This window comes from Rhinoderma darwinii, chromosome 4 (genome assembly GCF_050947455.1).
Source record: "Rhinoderma darwinii isolate aRhiDar2 chromosome 4, aRhiDar2.hap1, whole genome shotgun sequence".
NCBI classification, from domain to species: Eukaryota; Metazoa; Chordata; class Amphibia; order Anura; family Rhinodermatidae; genus Rhinoderma; species Rhinoderma darwinii.
In genome coordinates this window covers 166,352,950-166,373,474 of record NC_134690.1, presented here as the reverse complement: position 1 = coordinate 166,373,474, position 20,525 = coordinate 166,352,950, and the positions used below count along the sequence as shown (strand labels likewise).

Sequence of the window (20,525 nt, the reverse complement as noted above, 5' to 3'; positions counted from 1 at the left end):
CCAGCATCATAAGTGGAGAATATGGTATGTCATTTTTAAAAGTCAGTTGTGAATTTATTAGCAGAAGGGTTTATTTTGGGCATTTCTCATGGAGTTTATACAATGTGTTCATAGTGCTGAATGATGACAAATAAGGAAATGCTGTAATCTAGTAATGTGGAAATGGTAATGCGGCGCCACCTACTGACCATTAAAAGTAATTGTGCAATGGAGTTTCTTAAAGCCTGTTTCTAAAATCCTTGAAATAAAAGGCTTCGTATTGCTCCCAGACTCCCAATAATGTAGAAAACACTTAATAACACATTCTCATTTTATTCTAATTTGATTTCTTTATATCATTCTCACAGAGTCTCTCACACATACAGTGCCCACCAAAAGTTACGGAACACCCTCATAACTTTTGAACGGCTCGAGGTAGAGGGTTGAAATTTGGTGGGATTTAATGGGGTCATAAAATCTACCAGTTAACGGTGGGGTGGGTGGGGGTAGCAAAATCTTAAATGGCACGGGGGATCGAGTGGGGGCTCATTTGAAAGCTCTTTTCAATACAAAAACGATGCTGCAAATGATTTTGAGATAGGATATTTTCTCGCTGAGATATTTAACGTTAAAATTATCATCTTCATTATCGGCTACCGGTGTTAGCATTACCCAGAAATGTACCGCGCGGAGGTCGCACGGTCGGATTTACATCTCATCGGGGTGCTAGATTAATATGAGTCCCCTTGCCTCTCACTTTTGTGTGTGTGTATGCAGGGCCGCCACCAGGAATTTCAGGGCCCCATACAGCTAAATTTTCTGGGCCCCCCTTTTACTTCTCGCGGGAAAAAGACGCCGACGCCTCCCATTGAAATCAATGGGAGGCATTTTCGGGCCGTTTTTGACGAGTTTTGCAACGCGGTTTCCGCGGCAAAAAACTCGTCAAAATACTCCATGTCAACATAGCCTTACACGTATAAATTCCCTGCGAGTGGTGCAGCACCCCAGCCTACTGTATAATGACATTCTGCAGCTTTCTGTCTTCCTGCTTCAGTTCCTCATGATTTTCAAGATCTCTGCCTGCTGTCTGTGAATGAGAACATTAAAACCAGTCCTGGCTTATTACTTTCACAGCTGATGGTCTTGTTGCAATGTATCAGTGTAGATAAGAGCCATCTGCCTGGAGTCCATTACAGGAGAGGGGTTTGTGCTGTTGCTGCGTTTAGTTCACAGATGATTGACTGATACATTGTAACAAACTTTCTTATATACAACTTTAACGCCATACTGCCCCCCTTGTAGAGAACGCCATACTGCCCCCCTTGTAGAGAACGCTATACAGCCCCCTCTGTAGATAACGCCATACAGACCCCCTGTAGATAACGCCATACAGCCCCCCCTGTAGATAACGCCATATAGCCCCCCCCTGTAGATAACGCCATATAGCCCCCCCCCCTTTGTAGATCACGCCATACAGCCCCCTCTGTAGATAACGCCATACAGCCCCCCCTGTAGATATCTACAAAGGGGGCTGTATGGCGTTATCTACAGGGGGTCTGTATGGCGTTCTCTACAGTGGGGGCGGTATGGCGTTCTCTACAGTGGGGGCTGTATGGCGTTATCTACAGATGGGGCTGTATGGCGCTAATGCCATACAGCCCCCCTGTAGGTAACGCTCTACAGCCCCCCCTGTAGGTAACGCTATACAGACCCCCCTGTAGGTAACGCTATACAGCCCCCTTTGTAGATAGCGCTATACAGCCCCCCTGTAGGTAACGCTATACAGCCCCCCCTGTAGGTAACGCTATACAGCCCCCCCTGTAGGTAACGCTATACAGCCCCCCTGTAGAGAACGCCATACAGCCCCCCTGTAGAGAACTCCATACAGCCCCCTCTGTAGAGAACTCCATACAGCCCCCTCTGTAGAGAACGCCATACAGACCTCCTGTAGGTAACGCCATACAGCCACCCCTGTAGGTAACGCTATACAGCCCCCTCTGTAGGTAACGCTATGCAGCCCCCCTGTAGGTAACACCATGCAGCCCCAACCCCCCCAAAAAAATCTGACCTACAGTGTGTCCTACAAAAGACATGTATCCCCTATCCACATAGGGGATACATGTGTGATCGCTGGCATTGATAGGGACAACGGGGGACTGAAGGTCCCCCGAAGTTCTCCATGACTAACCTCTGACTTCCGGCGTCTGCACAGCTCAATAAAAATGAAAGGAGCGTTGGTCACGCATGCGCAGAAGCGCGACCGGCGCTCCATTCATTTCTACGGAGCTGCCGACACAGACCCCGGAAGTCCGAGGTTTGTGATGGAGAACTTCAGGGGACTTTCAGTCCCCCGTTCTCCCTATCAATGCCAGCGATCACACATGTATCCCCTATCCTGTGGATACCTCCCTGCTCTGCCGTAGTGTTCAGTGGCGTCACGCTGTAGCAGCCATAGCGGTGGTAGTTACGCCACTGGCCGGGCCCCTTACAGAAGTACCCCTAATACCCCCCTGATGGCGGGTGTGTGTGTGTGTGTGTGTGTACACAGCCCGAGATAAGGACCCCGGGGGTTCGTCATTCCTCCGGTATTTAACGACTGCGGTGTGTGTGTGTGTGTGTGTGTGTGTGTGTGTGTGTGTGTGTGTGTGTGTGTGCGAGCGTGTTGTCTGGCCAACCAAAGTTTAGTACAAACATAACAATTACTCTCAAATGTTCGAACTGATGTCCTTCAACAGCTTGACAGTGTCCTAAGCGAACGTAAACCATGTCGATAACGTTATTTGAACTCGAAATGTTCACTATTCTTTCCCGCAGCTCGTCTAAGTTTGCGATCCTAGTCTCATAGACTTTACTTTTTAAATACCCCCAGTAAAAAAAAGTCTAATGGGGTCAGATCTGGTGATCTCGGTGGCCATTCTATCGGGCCTCTTCTACCAATCCATTGATCAGGAAAATTATCGTTCAGAAGATTTCGAGCTCGCAGAGAAAAATGAGCCGTAGCTCCATCCTGCTGATACCAAACATTGCGGAAAGCTTCTACAGCAATATTTTGAATAGCCGGTATCCCTTGGTTTCTTAGCAAATTGCAGTCATTTTCTGCATTTATGTTTCCTTCAATGAAAAACGGTCCTTCAATATGATTGAGCAATATTCCGGCCCAAACGTTAACCTTCTGAGGATACTGGGTATGACTGTCTCTCATCCAATGTGGATTTTCGTCTGCCCATTACCTCATGTTCTGTTGATTTATAGAACCGTTTAGTTCCAACGTAGCTTCATCCGAAAAACAGGTCCAGTTGAAAATCTGATGATTATAATCAAATCGTGTCATCATTGTATCGCAAAATTCCACCCTTCTGTCATAATCATCTTCGGATAACTCCTGAACTAGACGTATTTTATAAGGATGATAATGATGCCTCTTCAAAATTCGACGGACTGATGTGGCGCTGATGTCATTTTGTTGTGCTCCACTCGAGAGAGATGTCTGAGGATTATCATGTACATTGAGCAGAACATCTAAAGCTTTTTCATCATTACTAGCATGTTTGGGTCTTCCGGATCTTAGTGCATCTTTAATTGAACCGGTTATTTCGAAACGATGAACAGTTCTTTTAACAGTTGACAATGAAATTGGATCACGGATAGTATAAGTGGCATTGAATAAAGCTGCTACTTCTCGATAGGATCTTATTTTTTTTTCGCCATACCCTGTCATCATCAATAAAGTGATCCTTTCCGTTTCGGTCAAATGCATTTTGTGATACGACAATAGAAATGTACAAAAATTAAAATTACTCTGCGAATTAGCGCTCTCTGAAATTCACAAGCGACTACCGAAATGTGTACACATGAAATCATGTTACAATCGTAGACAAGGTCCATTTTGTATTGCCGAGGGTAATTGTAATAATACGTAATTTAAAGTCACCTTGATGTGACATTCCCAAGCTCACACACACACACACACACACACACACACACACACACGCGCCCACACACATTTAGGTTTTTACCCGCGCGATACATTTTGGGTAATGCTAACACCGGCGGTTGTAGCCGATAATGAAGATGATAACTTTAAAGAAAAGTATATCAGCGAAAAAAATCCTATCTCAAAATCGATTGCGGCATTGTTTTCGTATTGAACATAGCTTTCAAATGAGCCCCCGTGCCATTTATGATTTTGCGGCCCCCGCCCACCCCACTGCCCCCGAGGGGGCGGGGTGTTTTTTTGGGGCGTTAACTGGTAGATTTTCGCTGGTGCTTCGTCGGGTGCTGACCTGACGAAGCACCAGCGAAACGCGCGTCGGGTCAAGCAGAGGTCCACCGCCCTGGTCCGGATCTCCTATTCATCTTTTACAATGTAGGTGTAGGTATATTGCTCAGTGTGCTATATGTACTTAGGACTGCATTCTAGATTTTCTACTATTTACACTATGTATACGTGTCCATCTGTGCAAATGTATTATGCCTAGCACTTGCTTAAACAGTTTATACTTATGCACTTTAGCTGTATATAGGAGTTGACTGACCATATTTTACTCTTTGGGGGTCGCTCTGCTTTTTTGTCCGGATTTCATTCCTGTTCGAGGGTTTATGGTATTTTAATATATTTAATTGTTTATATGTTGTCTTTGTGTCTAAATTAACTTTAATAAAGACTGTTTGTATTTTTCCAATTATCTGGTCGTGACTTGTTTCTTCTTCTGGGCTTGTTATCTAGTCACTAGGACCACTAGTATATATTGGGGAATTGTTCGGTTTGTCAGGCTGTAACAAGCTTCACATTGTTTTCTGCTCCTATAAGAGAGACCAGATTGTCTATGACAGGACAATATAAAACGCCGCCTGCTTGGATGATGGTGTAGGATACCAGCATGGATGCCCAGAACTCAAGACCCACTACTAGTCTTTTGTAGTTGCCAGAGGTTCGGACAGCACTAGGTGGTGGTGGGTGCACGAGTAGGGACCCAATCCGACAATATTAGCAAAAGAAGTACTCGGCACACCAAATTGGAGTCAAATGCTTAAATCTGTTTTTATTTTTGCCAATGTACGTGTGCGACATTTCGGTCAAGTAATGACTTTCATCAAACACTTTCTGCAAGTAGTGGCTCTGTATTGGGATATTGAAGTATAGGTATAGCGGCTGGCCGCATGTAGAACGCTGGGCGCTATACCTATATGCCGATATCCCAATACAGAGCCACTACTTGCAGTAAGTGCAGTAAGTGCTTGATGAAGGTCATTATTTGACCGAAACGTCGCACATGCACATTGGCAAAAATAAAAACAGATTTAAGTATTTCACTCCAGTCTGGTGTGCCGAGTACTTCTTTTGCTACTGGTCTGTTGTAGTTTGCTAGCACAGCAGAACTGTACAATAGACATAATGTCCCATAGAATCCCCATTTGTGCAGGAATTGTCACATTAGTTACTACCTTTGGTAAATCTATACTAATATGTTATCAAATGTTATAAATTCCCTAATATACATTTAGCAGACGGCGCTGCTAGGAATTGAGTTTTAAAATAGAGCTTGGTGAATCATTTATGTACTACAGAGAACCCCTAGGCAGATATGAAATTAGTCCAAACTAAAGTTAGACAAACCCACCGTTATCGGGAGAATAAGCTGACACTCTAATGTGTATGGGGTCTCCTGACTGTCCCCTAACGGCAGTTCCTTTATTCTTACGGTAGAAGCAAATAAACATGCTTATGGTGGTGTTTGTGAAGTAGCTGTCAGCCGAACAATAAGTATAGCCAGCTTTTAGCTATTTTTCATGGTTTAAACTTTAATGGAACATTTAAGATAAAAAAATTAGCAAAAAATAAACTCCCTTCATCCCCCTCCTCTAATTTGATTTAATTTGTCTCAAATTACAATTTAAACTAAGAATTATATAAATAAATCCTCCCTTGTGTGTCAGATCAGCCTTGTCCTACTCCTCACTGTATTCTGTCTGGCTGTAAGACAACTGGCTGGAGCAGGAGCCTCCCCTCTGATCAGTCTGCAGTAGGATACAAAGATAGTTAAGCCCGCCCCTTGGCTAAAACCCACCCCCTGGCCATTCCCTAGCAGGAAAATAACCGTGTTCTCTGCAGGATTTATACAAGACTGTTTGTTTTTGGAACATGTAGAAAATCCTGCAGACTGACAAACTGAGCAAGTTTATCTCCTATTTACTTATATCATTCACTTCTATGTTTAGTGTTCATTTAAAAATGTACCTCTAATTTCATGAATCTCTGTAGAAGTCTCCAGTATGGAGGAATGTAAGAAGTTTTGTAATGTACTATAAGTGTTAATAGTTGGTTTTTTTTTGTGTTTATTTAGCTGAAAAAAATTGTGTAAGGCCTTATTCACACGACTGTGCTTTTGTGTTTGCAATTTACCCTAATTTTTGCGTATATATTGGCCCCATGCACATGACTATGGTTTACACAGATCCATGTGGGGGCTGCAAATCCGAGCCGCAAAAACTCAGAACAAGTAATTTTACGGTCTGGATTTGCAGATTCACCAATAATGGTGAATTGTTGTGGATCCATGAGTACTGATCACACACGGATGCACAACAAAGGTTTTTTGCAGTCTGATGGGTCACAACACACCAGCGGAACGCAAAACCAATGCGGTCATGTGTATGAGGCCTAAGATTATAACTGTGTCTAGTAAAAAAAAAAAATTTTGGGTGCATCTTATCATTATTTGTGTCTTATAGCATAATAGGGTGTCTCTTAAAGCTAGAATACTTGCTAGCTTTACATTCGGTGCTCAGTTTCTTTAGTACAGAGTACGGATTAATACATACTAAAGAAAAGCCCTATTGTCCTTTGAGAAACATTACAAAATGCTTACATTCCACCATATTAATAATTTCTGTAGGGATCCATAAAGCAGGAGGTACACTTTAAGGTTTTAATGGGGCCCCATAGTAAATACTAAAAAGGGTGCTTTTGCTGGTCATGCCCCACACCTCACAATCCCTGGAAAGGGTGGCCTGATCTGACTGCCTCACCCCTCCCATTGTAGGAGAAAAGACAGCATTGCCCTCTGGCCATTTTACCCTTACTATCTTGCTAATGTTGCTGTGATTTTAGAGATGGTGAGCCTTTTCCAGGTTCAAATAGTCCATAGTACAATGTAATAGGGCTAGTCAGAGATGAGGCCCCTTTTTCATAGGATCCATAGCAGCTGCATGGGATGCCTCTATAGTATGTACGTCCTTACTTATGAATATACCAAACGAGAGCTTGAAAAACAATAAGTGAGCCCCCTTATTTCTGCTTCCATAGGCAACTGTCTATGTGGCCTTTCTACAAATTGGCAAACCCCATTAAGATTATGGTGAAAATCCTGCTGCTATAACTGCAACTAACCGAAAGCAACACTTTTACAATAACGCAATAAAAAGTGAGACTGTTCTGCATAATGATATGTGCACAAATAGATAATTATGTGTCCCCTAAAACTAGCACAAACCTAAATTATACACAACGCTGATGATAATGAGTGCATATTGTAATTCACATTGGGTGCTCAATGTTTGTTCTGAATATTCATACAGCGGATGACTTAATGCATTCTACATTCATTACACAAAAGCACAATTTCATATACATAATGATTACAATTTATTTTGTTATATGGATTTTATTACTGGAATGGATGTAATCATTGCCTTCTGTTTCAGGATTGAGCTGCCAGTCAAAGAGATTATACATTATTTCCAGTCGCAGAGCCAAGCAATTACTTGTGGCTATCGAAGGTAACCATGTTATTATAAAAACACAACAAATATATCTGTGGGTGGACTTCAAATCTGTATTTTTCTGGTGCCAAGATTATGTTTAGAGTTGGCGTTGTTCTAAACATTGTGCATAAATACAACCTGAAATAGTCATTGATCCTGCCCATACAAGTAGCATAATAAGAGATGTAATCTTTACCTGATGTATAAACATGGTAAACTATATGGCCATGAGTATAACACTATTTTATAACATATAGCACAAAAGTAATCTGTGCAATCATGTGACAACTAATCAAATAAACCCTTATAGTCGAACGATTTTGCAGGTAAACAAGCGTTTTAGCCGCAACCCCAAACGGCCATTAACCAGCAATTTGAAACCGCACCGAACTGCATGGCCTCAACGCTGCTTTGTGGGGCCTTACCCTAATAAAAACAAGGTAATTAATGATAGCAGAGTGGACAACAGAAGAAAAAAATAAAAAAAACAAAGTGGCATGCTCAGAATTGCCACTATGCTGAATTATTGTAATGTCCAGACCACTTGTCACGTTGGGTACGTGGACCCACTGGGCCGTACCACCTCGACGGTATGACAGCTGGCCAACAGGATGCAGGTCACAGTCTATAGTTCATATAGTGTAACTGTGGCAGCTTGGATAGTAGCAAGACAGGCTCGGCTGGGACTAGGCAGCAGGCAGACGTTAGGCGTGGTGTAGCAGGACAGGCGTGGTATACAGCACAGCACAACTACAGCTCAGCACGGCACTTGACCAGGTTAGCACGAGATAAAGGATACAGGTACAGGAACGGGGAACTGGAAAACACTAGGAAAACATTTACAAACTTTGGGTACGACAACAACGCTCAGGCAAGGGAGGATGGGGCTGAGCCCTTTTTATAATCCAGGGTACTCATGGGCTGATTTTAACATTAACTTCAGGTGTGCGCATTGGCCCTTTAAGAGCAGGAACGAGTGCGCGCACGCACTCTTCGGGACCCGGCCGAGGTAAGCGGAAGTGAGCACTGGTGTCTCTCGAGGAGGAGACTGGGGCCAGAGCTCGCAGACCCATGGCTGCGGCCGTCAGGAGGTGAGTGAGCCTGACGGCCCGCGGCCATGGACATGACAGTATCCCCCCTCTTACAATCCCTCCTCTTGGGACCAGAGCGAGAGAGAAACTTCTTCAGAAGGGTAGGAGCATTGAGGTTCTCCTCTGGCTCCCAGGACCTCTCTGCAGGACCAAATCCCCTCCAATCCACCAAATAAAAAGTTTTTCCTCTTACTTTCTTGGTGTCCAAGATCTCCTTAACCTTGAAGGTGTCTGAAGGTCCGATGGAGGCAATTGCAAGGCTAGGAGTTTTGGTATAGCGGTTCAGAACTACCGGCTTCAGGAGTGAGACATGGAAGCAGTTGGGGATCTTGAGGGCAGGAGGCAAACGAAACTTGTAGGCGACAGGGTTGATCTGCTGTACGATCTCGTAGGGTCCGAGGACCTGGGAGCAAATTTGCATGATAGCACCCTCAGTCTTATATTCCTGGAGAACAGCCAGGCCTTCGTGCCAGGGAGAAATTGAGGAGGAGGTTCTCTTCTCCTTGTGTCAGCCTTCCGTTTCATGCGGTAGACTGCCAGTAGGATGGAGGATCGAGTCTGTTGCCAGATCTGCAGGAAGTCTCTAAAAGTTGAATCAGCTGCTGGTTCCTCGGACATAACGGACACCGGGAGAGAAATTCTTGGCTGTTGGCCGTAGACAATGCAGAACGGTGTGGTTTTTGTGGACTCGCTAGTGTGATTGTTATATGAGAACTCAGCCCACGGAAGAAGCTGCACCCAGTCATCATGCTGCTTGCAGATGAAGTGGCATAGGTAGTTCTCCAAGATCTGATTGATACTCTCGACTTGACCATTGGACGGAGGATGGTAGGCAGAGGAAAAGTCCAATCTCATGTTGAGGAGTCTACAGAGGGCTCTCCAGAACCTAGAGGTGAACTGGACCCCCCGATCAGACACAATATACCGTGGCAAGCCGTGCAGGCGGAAGATATGTTGGATGAAAAAGTTTGCCAGTTGGGGAGCAGAAGGAAGGCCGGTCACTGGAACGAAGTGGGCCAATCGATCCACCACCTCCCAGATAGTACTGCCTCCTGCAGAGAGAGGCATATCAGTAATAAAGTCTATAGCTATATGCTGCCAGGGAGCCTCGGGCAGCAGCAGCGGCTGGAGCAGACCAGTAGGTCTGGAGTGAGTAAGCTTGTTAGCTGCACACACTGAGCAGGAAGAAACAAAGTCCATGATGTCTTTGGGTAGCGTGGGCCACTAGAAATAACGGGCAATCAAGTCTCGGGTCTTACTGGTACCCACCTGACCTGCCATTCTAGAGCAGTCTCCCCAGTGGAAGATTCTCCCTCTGTCAGCCGGGCACACAAAGGTCCTCCCTAGAGGGATTTCCCAAACTTGCTAGGGGTTGACAGAGACAATGCAAGACAGATCAATAATATTCTGTGGAATCTCCATGGTGTCCTCTGTCTCGAATGACCTGGACAAGGCATCGGCCCTCACATTCTTGTCGGCCGGGCGATAATGGAGCTCAAACTGGAACCTGGTAAAGAACAGCGACCACCTGGCCTCACGAGGGTTTAGCCGTTGGGCCGTCTGTAGATAAGTGAGATTCTTGTGGTCCGTAAAAATCAGGATTGGATGAGCTGCACCCTCTAGTAGATATCTCCACTCCTCCAGGGCCAATTTGATGGCCAGCAACTCCCGATCCCCAATCGAGTAGTTGCGTTCTGCAGAAGAGTAGAGCTTAGAGAAATATCCACATACCATTGACTTGCCCTTGGAACCTCTCTGGAACAGGAGTGCACTGGCACCAACAGAGGAGGCGTCCACCTCCAACGAGAACTGTCGAGAGATATCTGGATGATGGAGGATAGAGGCTGACGTGAAGGCATTCTTCAGGGTATTGAATGCGGACTCTGCCTCAGGAGTCCACACCTTGGCGTTCATTCCCTTCTTGGTGAGGTTAGAGATAGGAGATGTCAGTGAGGAGAAGTTTGGAATGAACAGTCGGTAAAAACTGGCGAATCCCAGAAAGCGCTGTATGGCCCTCAAGCCTTGAGGGCGTGGCCATTCCAGGATGGACTTTACCTTTTCAGGATTCATTTTGAGACCTCGATTTGAGACGATGTAGCCCAGGAAGGGTAGAGCATCTTTCTCAAACACACACTTCTCCAACTTGGTGTACAGACGATTCTCCCTTAACCACAGCAAAACTTGACGGACATGTCTCTGATGAGTCATAGGATCTGGAGAAAAAAATCGGGATGACCTCAAGATAGACCACAACACAAACATGGAGGAGGTCACGGAAGATGTCATTAACAAACTCCTGGAAGACCGCGGGAGCATTACACAGGCCGAAGGGCATTACTAAATATTCATAGTGTCCATCACGGGTGTTAAATGCAATCTTCCATTCGTCACCCTGGCGAATCCGGATTAGGTTGTAAGCCCCATGCAGGTCTAGTTTGGAAAAAATTTTGGCACCATGTATACGATCAAACAGTTCTGAGATCAATGGCAACGGATACTTATTTTTCACCGTGATCAGGTGGAGACCCCGGAAGTCGATACAAGGACGCAGAGAACCATCCTTTTTTTTGACGAAGAAAAACCCGGCTCCTGCCGGGGAGGAAGACTTCCGTATGAAGCCCCTCTCCAAGTTCTCTTTAACATAGGCGGACATGGACAGAGTCTCTGGCAAGCAGAGTGTAAAGGATCTGCCAGACACAGCTTCTGTGTCGACGCCCGTGGTTAATCAGTCTGCACCTGCTCCTAAGTCTGATAGAGTGACTCGATCTGCTACCACTCAGGCTGGGAGGCTGAGGAGTGGGAGAGCCTATCACAGCCTGGCCAGACGGAGCTAGCTCCCGCCCTCTGTCTATTTATACCTTCATTTCCTGCTCCTCCTTTGCCTGTGATTCTGCCTGTTTCCTTGCTCTGCTGCTGCTTGTACTATTGTCCTCTGCTTCATATTGACCCTGGCTTTACTGACTACTCTCCTGCTCTGCGTTTGGTACCTCGTACACTCCTGGTTTGACTCGGCTCGTTCACTACTCTTGTTGCTCATGGTGTTGCCGTGTGCAACTGCCCCATTTCCCTTAGCTTCTGTGTACCCTTGTCTGTTTGTCTGTCGTGCACATATTGAGCGTAGGGACCGTCGCCCAGTTGTACGCCGTCACCTAGGACGGGCCGTGCAAGTAGGCAGGGACTGAGTGGCGGGTAGATTAGGGCTCACCTGTCTGTCTCTCTACCCCGTCATTACACAGAGAGGATATACCCTACCACGGCGAAGGGACGCACCAGAAATCTGCTCGATAGGACAGTCATATGCCCGTGTGGGGGCAGCGTCTCCGCCTCCCTCTTGCTGAAGACGTCTGAAAATGCAGCATAATGACCAGGCAATCCTGCGAATGACCGAGGCAGAGGAGGCTGAGCCGAACAAATCTGTACGAGGCAACGGATGTGACACTCGGGGCCCCACTGGAGAACCTCTCCAGAGTTCCAGTCCAGAACTGGGGAATGTAGTCGCAGCCAAGGCAGGCCTAGCAGCATGGGGTTAACGCTTTGGACAAGACAAAGAACGAGAGAAGCTCGGAGTGGAGAGCTCCTACTTGGAGCCTCAGCGGCTTGGTCACAGCTATAACTGGGTCTGGCAGAGGTAGTCCATTTACCGATGCAACCATCAATGGCCTCTTCAGAGGGGTGGTGGGTAATTGGAGAAGATCCACCAGGTCTCTATGAATTAAATTAGCAGCGGATCCAGAGTCCAGATACGCAGGGACCCGATGCGTTTTCTCGCCGGACACTATGGTCATGGTATGGACAATTTAGACGAAAGTCCTTCTTTACCCAAGGTTGTCTCTCCTACCAACCCTAGGCTTTGGGACTTTTGGGGACACAGGCGCACAAGATGGCCTCCGAGGCCGCAATATTGACAGAGTCCCGAAGTGCGTCTTCATTGTCTCTCCTGGGTAGATAGCTTAAACTGGTCGATCCTCACAGACTCCTTAGGAGGGTGAACATCTGAGGACAGCAGGGGTTGCTGCAAGGTAGGGACTGGACTAGGAAGACCTCCCTTCCGACGAGCTTCTTGGAGCCATTGTCGGATCCTTATACCAATCCGGGCGGCCAGAAGGATGAGGTCTTCCAGTGAAGACTGTAGATCTCCAGCGGCAAGCTCGTCCTTAATCTTAGGAGACAGTCCCTTCTAGAATGTAGTCACCAGGGCCTCATTGTTCCACAACAATTTTCCCACCAGGGTGCGGAAGTGGATGGCGTAATCGCCCACGGAGGTGTTTCCTTGGCATAGGTTCAGCAAGGAGGCCGCTGCAGACGAGACTCGTCCAGGCTCCTCAAACACTGTGCAAAATGTCCGGAGGAACTCCTGGAAGTCACGGGTCTCTGGTCCTTGTCTCTCCCAGATATGATCCGCCCATGCAAGGGCCTTGCCAGTGAGGAGAGAGATGATGAAAGTGACGGATATTGCTCTGGACAACAGGTCCCCGCGTCTCCATCATAGCGGTCAGGAAGTGGCAAAGAAAATCGGGGATCAACACTGCCAGGAGGTGTAGTCTGAGGATCAATACTGCCAGGAGGTGTAGTAGGAGGAACGGCAGCTTGCGCCTCCTCCCGATGTGCGAGAATGTTCAAGGCTTGGAGGAGTTGGTCCTATCAAGACCGGAGGTCCAGCATATCCGTCCACATCTCCTGTGAGGTCATCTTGGTCTTGGATCGACCAGCAGCGTACATGGCTTGAGAGTACTGTCACGTTGGGTACGTGGACCCACTGGGCCATACTGCCTTGACGGTATGGCAGCTGGCCAACAGGACGTAAGTCACAGTCTATAGCTCGTATAGTGTACCTGTGGCAGCTCGGACAGTAGCAAGACAGACACGGCGGGGACTATGCAGCAGGCAGACATCAGGTGTGGTGTAGCAGGACAGGTGTGGTATACAGCACAGCACGGCACTTGACCAGGTTAGCACGGGATACAGGTACAGGAACGGGGAACACTGGGAACTGGAAAACACTAGGAGACCATTTGCTTAGACAAACTTTGGGTACGACAACAACACTCAGGCATGGGAGGAAGGGGCTGAGCCCTTCCTATTGTCCGGGGTACTCATGGGCTGATTTTGACATTAACTTCAGCCTACGAGACCTGGCCGAGGTAAGTGGAAGTGACCCATGGCTGCGGCCGTCAGGAGGTGAGTGAGCCTGACGGCCCGCGGCCATGGACATGACACCACTGCTTGATATAAAGTAAAACTGTAAGGCAGCATAAATTAATAAAGATCTTAAAATGGAGAGGCCATAGATCACTGTGAAGTCAATAAAATTTAATATAAAATGTAACTTGCAAATATAATCAAATTTAATAGTACTGTCCACTATTGTCATACAGTACAATTTAATCCTTGCAGGTCCACACAGCTGTAAGGGTATGTTCATACGCAGTGTTTTCAGGCGTATTTTGGGGCGTAAACGCCTCGAAATACGCCTTGGAAATGCTAGTGAAACGCAGATTAAACAGCTTCCCATTGTAATCAATGGGAAAACCGGCATTTTGTTCAGACGGGGCGTTTTTTTACGCTGCTGTTTTAAAAAAACGACACGTAAAAAGAAGGAGTATGTCAATTCTTGAGCCGTTTTGGAGTTGTTTTGACGGACTCAAAACCGTAGTCGACTACGCTATTGATTCCGTCAAAACAATGGAACCCTTGCACAACGGATACAAACAGAAACCATGGGAACCGGATCCGTCACCATTGAAATCAAACCTGTGGTTTCCGTTTATGTCTGTCAGGGCTCCGTTCCGACAGAAAGCTCAGACGGAATGTCGCCCTAGCGCAGATGTGAACTAAGCCTAAGCTGTTGAGTTGGTCTTCCACAGTGTGTTCTGAAACTCTAAAATCACCTGGGGTACCGTGTGTCACTGGTTAAATAGCGGGACGGGGTTGGGTGGGATGCTGCTAACATAAGCTCAGGCTACTTATGTAGCCACGTGTGAGTTGTGATGTGAAAAAATTTGCACCCAAAATGTGTCCTGCTTTAGCCCCACCTCCAAATAATGTGTCCCATTATATGTACATATAGCATACCACCTAATGATAGACAGACAGATATATAGATATATATTTAGAATTTCCAGAATGTCAGGTGAAAATGTGACTATTTGATTGAAAGTTACAAATAGATATGAGATAGATATGATATAAATAGATGGATAAACTATAGATACAAATGTTTAAGTTCTGGATTGTCAAGTGATAATGTGACTATTTGGTTGAGTTACAAAACAATATGTGATAGATGAAAAATAGATATTTCTCATTTCTGCAACGTCAGGTGATAATATGACTATATGCTTAAAAGTTTGTTGGTTGCGGTGCCAGATTAAAGAAACTGTACTTCATTTGTTTATTGTAGATTCTAGTTGCTTGTGCTACCAGCTGTGTGGCCCCGCTCGCTCCTGCTGCCTTCGTCTTTGTGACCAGAGCAGAGAGGAAGTACTGAGATTCTGTAGACCCTACCGAGTGGATGTATGCTGCTTGTTCTGCTGCCTCATGGTCATCAAAGTATTCTCCTCATGTAATACTCTTCTAGGCTTTGTCCAGCAGAGGTCAGTCTTTAGTATTAATGAGTCCCCAAAAACAAGACAGAACGGCAGAAAATAGTTACAGTACACTGACGTGTTTATTACCAGGTTTACACTATATGTTGGCCACAGTGAGGCTATCTTCACACTTGCTTTATGGCTTCCGTTTATAATTGAAGCCACAACACTCTGCCAGATCCATTGTTTGACAAATACCAACTGCCCCCAACAAACCCCTTTGACTCACATCTTCATCCACATAATAAAACAGGGAGCATGGAAGAACCACGTCAATGGCCAATCTAAGCCGAATGTGCCTGCTCTCGTCAGAGCGCAGAAATTACTCAGCTTAAAGAGGCTCTGTCACCACATTATAAGTGCCCTATCTCCTACATAATGTGATTGGCGCTGTAATGTAGATAACAACAGTGTTTTTTATTTAGAAAAACGATTTATTTCTATTTTAGATTTATGCTAATGACTTTCTTAATGCCCAACTGGGCGTTTTTTAGCTTTTGACCAAGTGGGCGTTGTGAAGAGAAGTGTATGACGCTGACCAATCAGCTATTGGCTATTCTACCCGTCAAAGCGACGAACACCATAGCAGATGCCGTTATAAGTCAGTATGGTCGGTAATAAAGAGAAGCCATAATGCAGATAAGAACAGAGACGCTCTGTTTACACTATAATTTGAGATCAGTGATCACTTTAATGAGCATTTCTCTACACAAGTCTCGTTTTTTTTCCTTTAATAATTTAAGCCTTTGCAATGAAACATATCAAAGATAGTATTGAATTTTCCAAATATACCTGGTTTAGATGGAGCCTGTTAAGCCCAAGTCTTTCAGTGCATGATTCAGAGGGAAAGAGAACAATGGACATCCAAGGCCCCTGGAGTGCTGCACGCTGTCACTCTGACCAGGAATTCCAGGTAACACTGACTCCGTATTCGGGGGAATTTTATGTATATAATCTCCTGTAGAATAAGGTTATTTTCACACCATGTTTAGCCTGCTGCACTTTCCTATGCAGTTGGCCACTGCAAACTAGTACGTGAGTGCCTATGGAGGATACCTGCTACTGTATTTGATAGCAATTCACTTTAGGATAGAATCATGCCATAGACTTTGGATGTAAAAAACGTCAAGAGAAAAGACCCAAACCTCAATTCACTGATCCAAAATTAAAACAAATTACATCATCCATATGGTGTCACTTGTTTTTATCGGTCATCCAGGTGTCAGCCTTTTTTAAGCATATTATATGGTACACAGTGGTATGTGTCAGATCTCTCCGGCATACACGGTGAACATATCCATTTATCTAATATTACATTTCATGATACTTCTTAGGTCGGATTCACACGAGCGTTGCGCATCTCGGACGTGAAAAACTGCGGTTTTTCACGTCCGAGGTGCATCTGGCTCTGCACTGCGGGACGCAATGTCTCACATCCTCCATAGATTAGAGTCTATGGAGGGATGCGTGAAAAAATAGGACATGTTCTATTTTCTCACGGACCCTTCACACGGTCCGCTGAAACAACGGCCGTGTGAACGGCCACATTGAATTACAAAGGTCCGTGAGACGGCTGTTGTTTCAACGGCCGTCACACGGACGTTTAACACGCTCGTGTAAATAAGGCCTTAGTGGGACATCTGGTAATGGGCAAATCACTGTACAGTATGCCTAAAATGCCAAAATTGCCAGGATTAGCCGACTATTATCTAATGTGTATGGTCAGCTGTACATATGATAGAATGCATTGGAAAACCGATCATTCGGGAATCATCTGTGTTGTGTGCTTTAGGCCACATGCACATGGCTATAAACAACTGAGCTTACAGGGAGAAGTCACATGGCACCCATAGACGATGGGGCCATACTGTACCTGTGGGCCATATGGAGGCTTTGTCAGATTCATACAAAATCCAACATAAAGAAAACTGTGGCATGTTCTATCGCGTGCCATACTACAATTATATTCTTGCTTAGAACCATTCCAGGGGAAAGAACCAGTGTAATACAATACTGCATGTGGATACTATATGGCAGGACATAGTACCTAGCCATAGCTGTAAAGGCTCCGTGCAGATAGGTCTGCCATGTGCATGACAGCTCACCCCCGTAGTCATGCCTGTGCCATCTGTCACTGCTTTAACTAGTACCTTAGCGGAAGACTGATATAATGGTAACAAAACACAAATACAAGGGGTGCCCAATGTTCCATTCTGAACGCAGGTAACATCAGTGGAAGGTCAGAAGATTGCTATCATATGGAAGAGGTGGCCGGGATTTAATGAAGATTATAACATGGATCACGACTTCTTTGGCCTTGACAGTAAGTAAAATGACGGACCTGATATGTCGAACAATGCTTCAATGCTTATTGTTCAGTTTGGAGTCTATAATGAACTGATTTGTAAAATTATGTAGCAAAGTCAAATGTTATTGTCTAATATAATCATATTATCGGTGTTTGCAATTCTTGACTCTTTTCAAGATGTTTGCTTTCTGACAGAGAATGGGAACATTCATGGTTTACACACACAGGCTGAAAATCCATCCTGATCATGTCCAACTCAGAGACCTCTCTTGTAACGAGCCCTGCACCTGTGTTAGAAGGACATGGTCAAGATGGGTTTTCATCCTTTAGGCTTCATGCACACGACCGTGCCGTAATTACGACCCTTAATTACGGCCACGGCTGGCCGCGGACAGCCGGGCTCCCATTAGAAATTATAGGAGCACAGTCCGTAAAATAAAATAGGACATTTCCTATTTTTTTCGGCAGGTTTCTACGGCACGGACACTCTCCCGTAGACATACGTAGAATTGAATGGGCCCGTAATTAGGGGCGATTTTACGGTCGTGTGCATGGGGTCTTCGATGTAAACAATGATTATTTCCATTCAGTAACAAGGAGCAGTGATCTAAAAAAAAAAAAAAAAAAAAGATAGAAAACGTAGCTGAAAGTAGTATGAGGAAGTTGCATAAATTTTCATTCTACAATAATAAGCTTCATTTACATAAAAATCGAAAAGTCTTATAATAATAATAAATATTTTATTTTCTACTCCAAAAATAAGGTGTATAAACTTGTTACATTTTCTACTTATCAGTTTTGGCTTCGATTAGTCCAACAGAAAAGGCTCTTCTTTTGTCAGCAACATTTCTGTTGGTAAGAAACATTTGTTGTTGAAAAACACTTTAGCTGATTTTTATCTAAGTTTTGCTGAACTAACGCAAATTTTCCTTTTGTTTAATTTCAGAACTTCATGTTTTTTGAGATGAGTTGAAAAGGATGCAGAAGAATAGAAAAGAAGTTTCAACCAGCAGATAATGCACAAAACTATAATAAACCTTGAAAGGGGTTGTCCAGTCCTAAGAAATTGATGGTCTATACTCAGGCATTTCTCAATATAAGGGTCCCCGTCGTTCCAGCGCTCCTTTGTATTGACATAGCTGCAGCGATGATGTGCTTGTATACCAGGGGTGGGGAACCTTTTTTCTGCCAAGAGCCATTTGGATATTTACACCGCATTCCAAATTATTATTCAAATGTTATTTTTCGCTGATTTTATTAAATAGTCGTTGCAAATGACAGTCAGTATAATCTTCAAAAATAGAAAAGAGATTTACTGAAAGTTTCGCTCACCTCATAACCACCAGGCTATGGCTGCGTTTCCAATGCGTTTTTCATTGCGCTTGACTGATGCAAATTGATGTATAGTTGATCTGAATGCTGCAGGTGCTTGTAGATGCTCCTAAACTTATCCTGTGTCGACCACAGGTGATCAAAGCAATAATGGTGTGTAGTAAAGGCGGATCCAGCACTCAAAATTAAAAGTTCCAAGTTTTATTCAGGTCATGTTAAAACGGGACCACGCTTACGCGTTTCAGACCGCTAGGGTCCTTAATCATAGCTATGATTAAGTATAATCTTCAAGCCATCAACCGTTGGAGTATAATGCGAATTTTATTGAACAAATCTCCTAATGATAACAGATTTTTTTTTTAGAAGTAAAAAACTAAAAATGCACTGTTTCAAATTATTATGAACAACAGAGATCAAAACATTTTAAAGGTTGTAAAGAGAACTAAAATGTTAATTTGTTGAATTTGCAGCATCAGGAGGTCATATTTACAGAAATCAAAAGCTCTTTCAATCAAAAAAAAACTTAGCAGGCCAAGTTACATGTTAACATAGGACCCCTTCTTTGATATCACCTTCACAATTCTTGCATCCATTGAATTTGTGAGTATTTGGACAGTTTCTGCTTGAATATCTTTGCAGGATGTCAGAATAGCCTCCCAGAGCTTCTGTTTTGATGTGAACTGCCTCCCACCCTTATAGATATTGTGCTTGAGGATGCTCCAAAGGTTCTCAATAGGGTTGAGGTCAGGGGAACATGGGGGCCACACCATGAGTTTTCTCCTTTTATGCCCGTAGCAGCCAATGACACAGAGGTATTCTTTGAAGCATGAGATGATGCATTGTCAAGCATGAAGATAATTTTGCTATTGAAGGCACGGTTCTTCTTTTTGTACCACGGAAAGTGGTCAGTCATAAACTCTACGTACTTTGCAGAGGTCATTTTCACAACGTCAGGGACCCTAAAGGGGCCTACCAGCTCTCTCCCCATGATTCCAGCCCAAAACATGACTCCGCCACCTCTTTGCTGACGTCGCAGCCTTGTTGGGACATGGTGGCCATTCACCAACCATCCATCTGGACCATCCAGGGTTGCACGGCACTCATCAGTAAATAACACGGTTTGAAAATTAGTCTTCATGTATTTCTGAGCCCACTGCAACCGTTGCTGCTTGTGAGCATTGTTTAGGGGTGGCCGAATAATAGCTTTATGCACACTTGCAAGCCTCTGGAGGATCCTACACCTTGAGGTTCGCGGGACTCCAGAGGCTTCAAATACCTGTTTGCTGCTTTGCAATGGCATTTTAGCAGCTGTTCTCCTAATCCTATTAATTTGTCTGGCAGAAACCTTCCTCATTATGCCTTTATCTGAACGAACCTGTCTGTGCTCTGAATCAGCCACAAATCTTTTCACAGTACGATGATCACGCTTAAGTTTTCTTGAAATATCCAATGTTTTCATACCTT

General features: G+C 44.7%; 1 protein-coding gene across 1 annotated transcript in view; it reads left to right on the top strand.

Annotated features, from left to right (window-relative positions):
- LOC142760927 (phospholipid scramblase family member 5-like) overlaps positions 1-19,070 on the top strand; it is a 39,629-nt gene extending 20,559 nt beyond the window's left edge. Inside the window, exons 2-7 of the mRNA XM_075864104.1 lie at positions 7,684-7,758; positions 15,235-15,427; positions 16,223-16,334; positions 17,645-17,744; positions 18,526-18,584; positions 18,676-19,070. Of these exons, the coding sequence (XP_075720219.1) occupies positions 7,684-7,758; positions 15,235-15,427; positions 16,223-16,334; positions 17,645-17,744; positions 18,526-18,584; positions 18,676-18,702 (566 nt within the window). The 3' untranslated portion in view covers positions 18,703-19,070. The remainder of the gene's footprint in view (positions 1-7,683; positions 7,759-15,234; positions 15,428-16,222; positions 16,335-17,644; positions 17,745-18,525; positions 18,585-18,675) is intronic.
- The last annotated feature ends 1,455 nt before the right edge of the window (positions 19,071-20,525 follow it).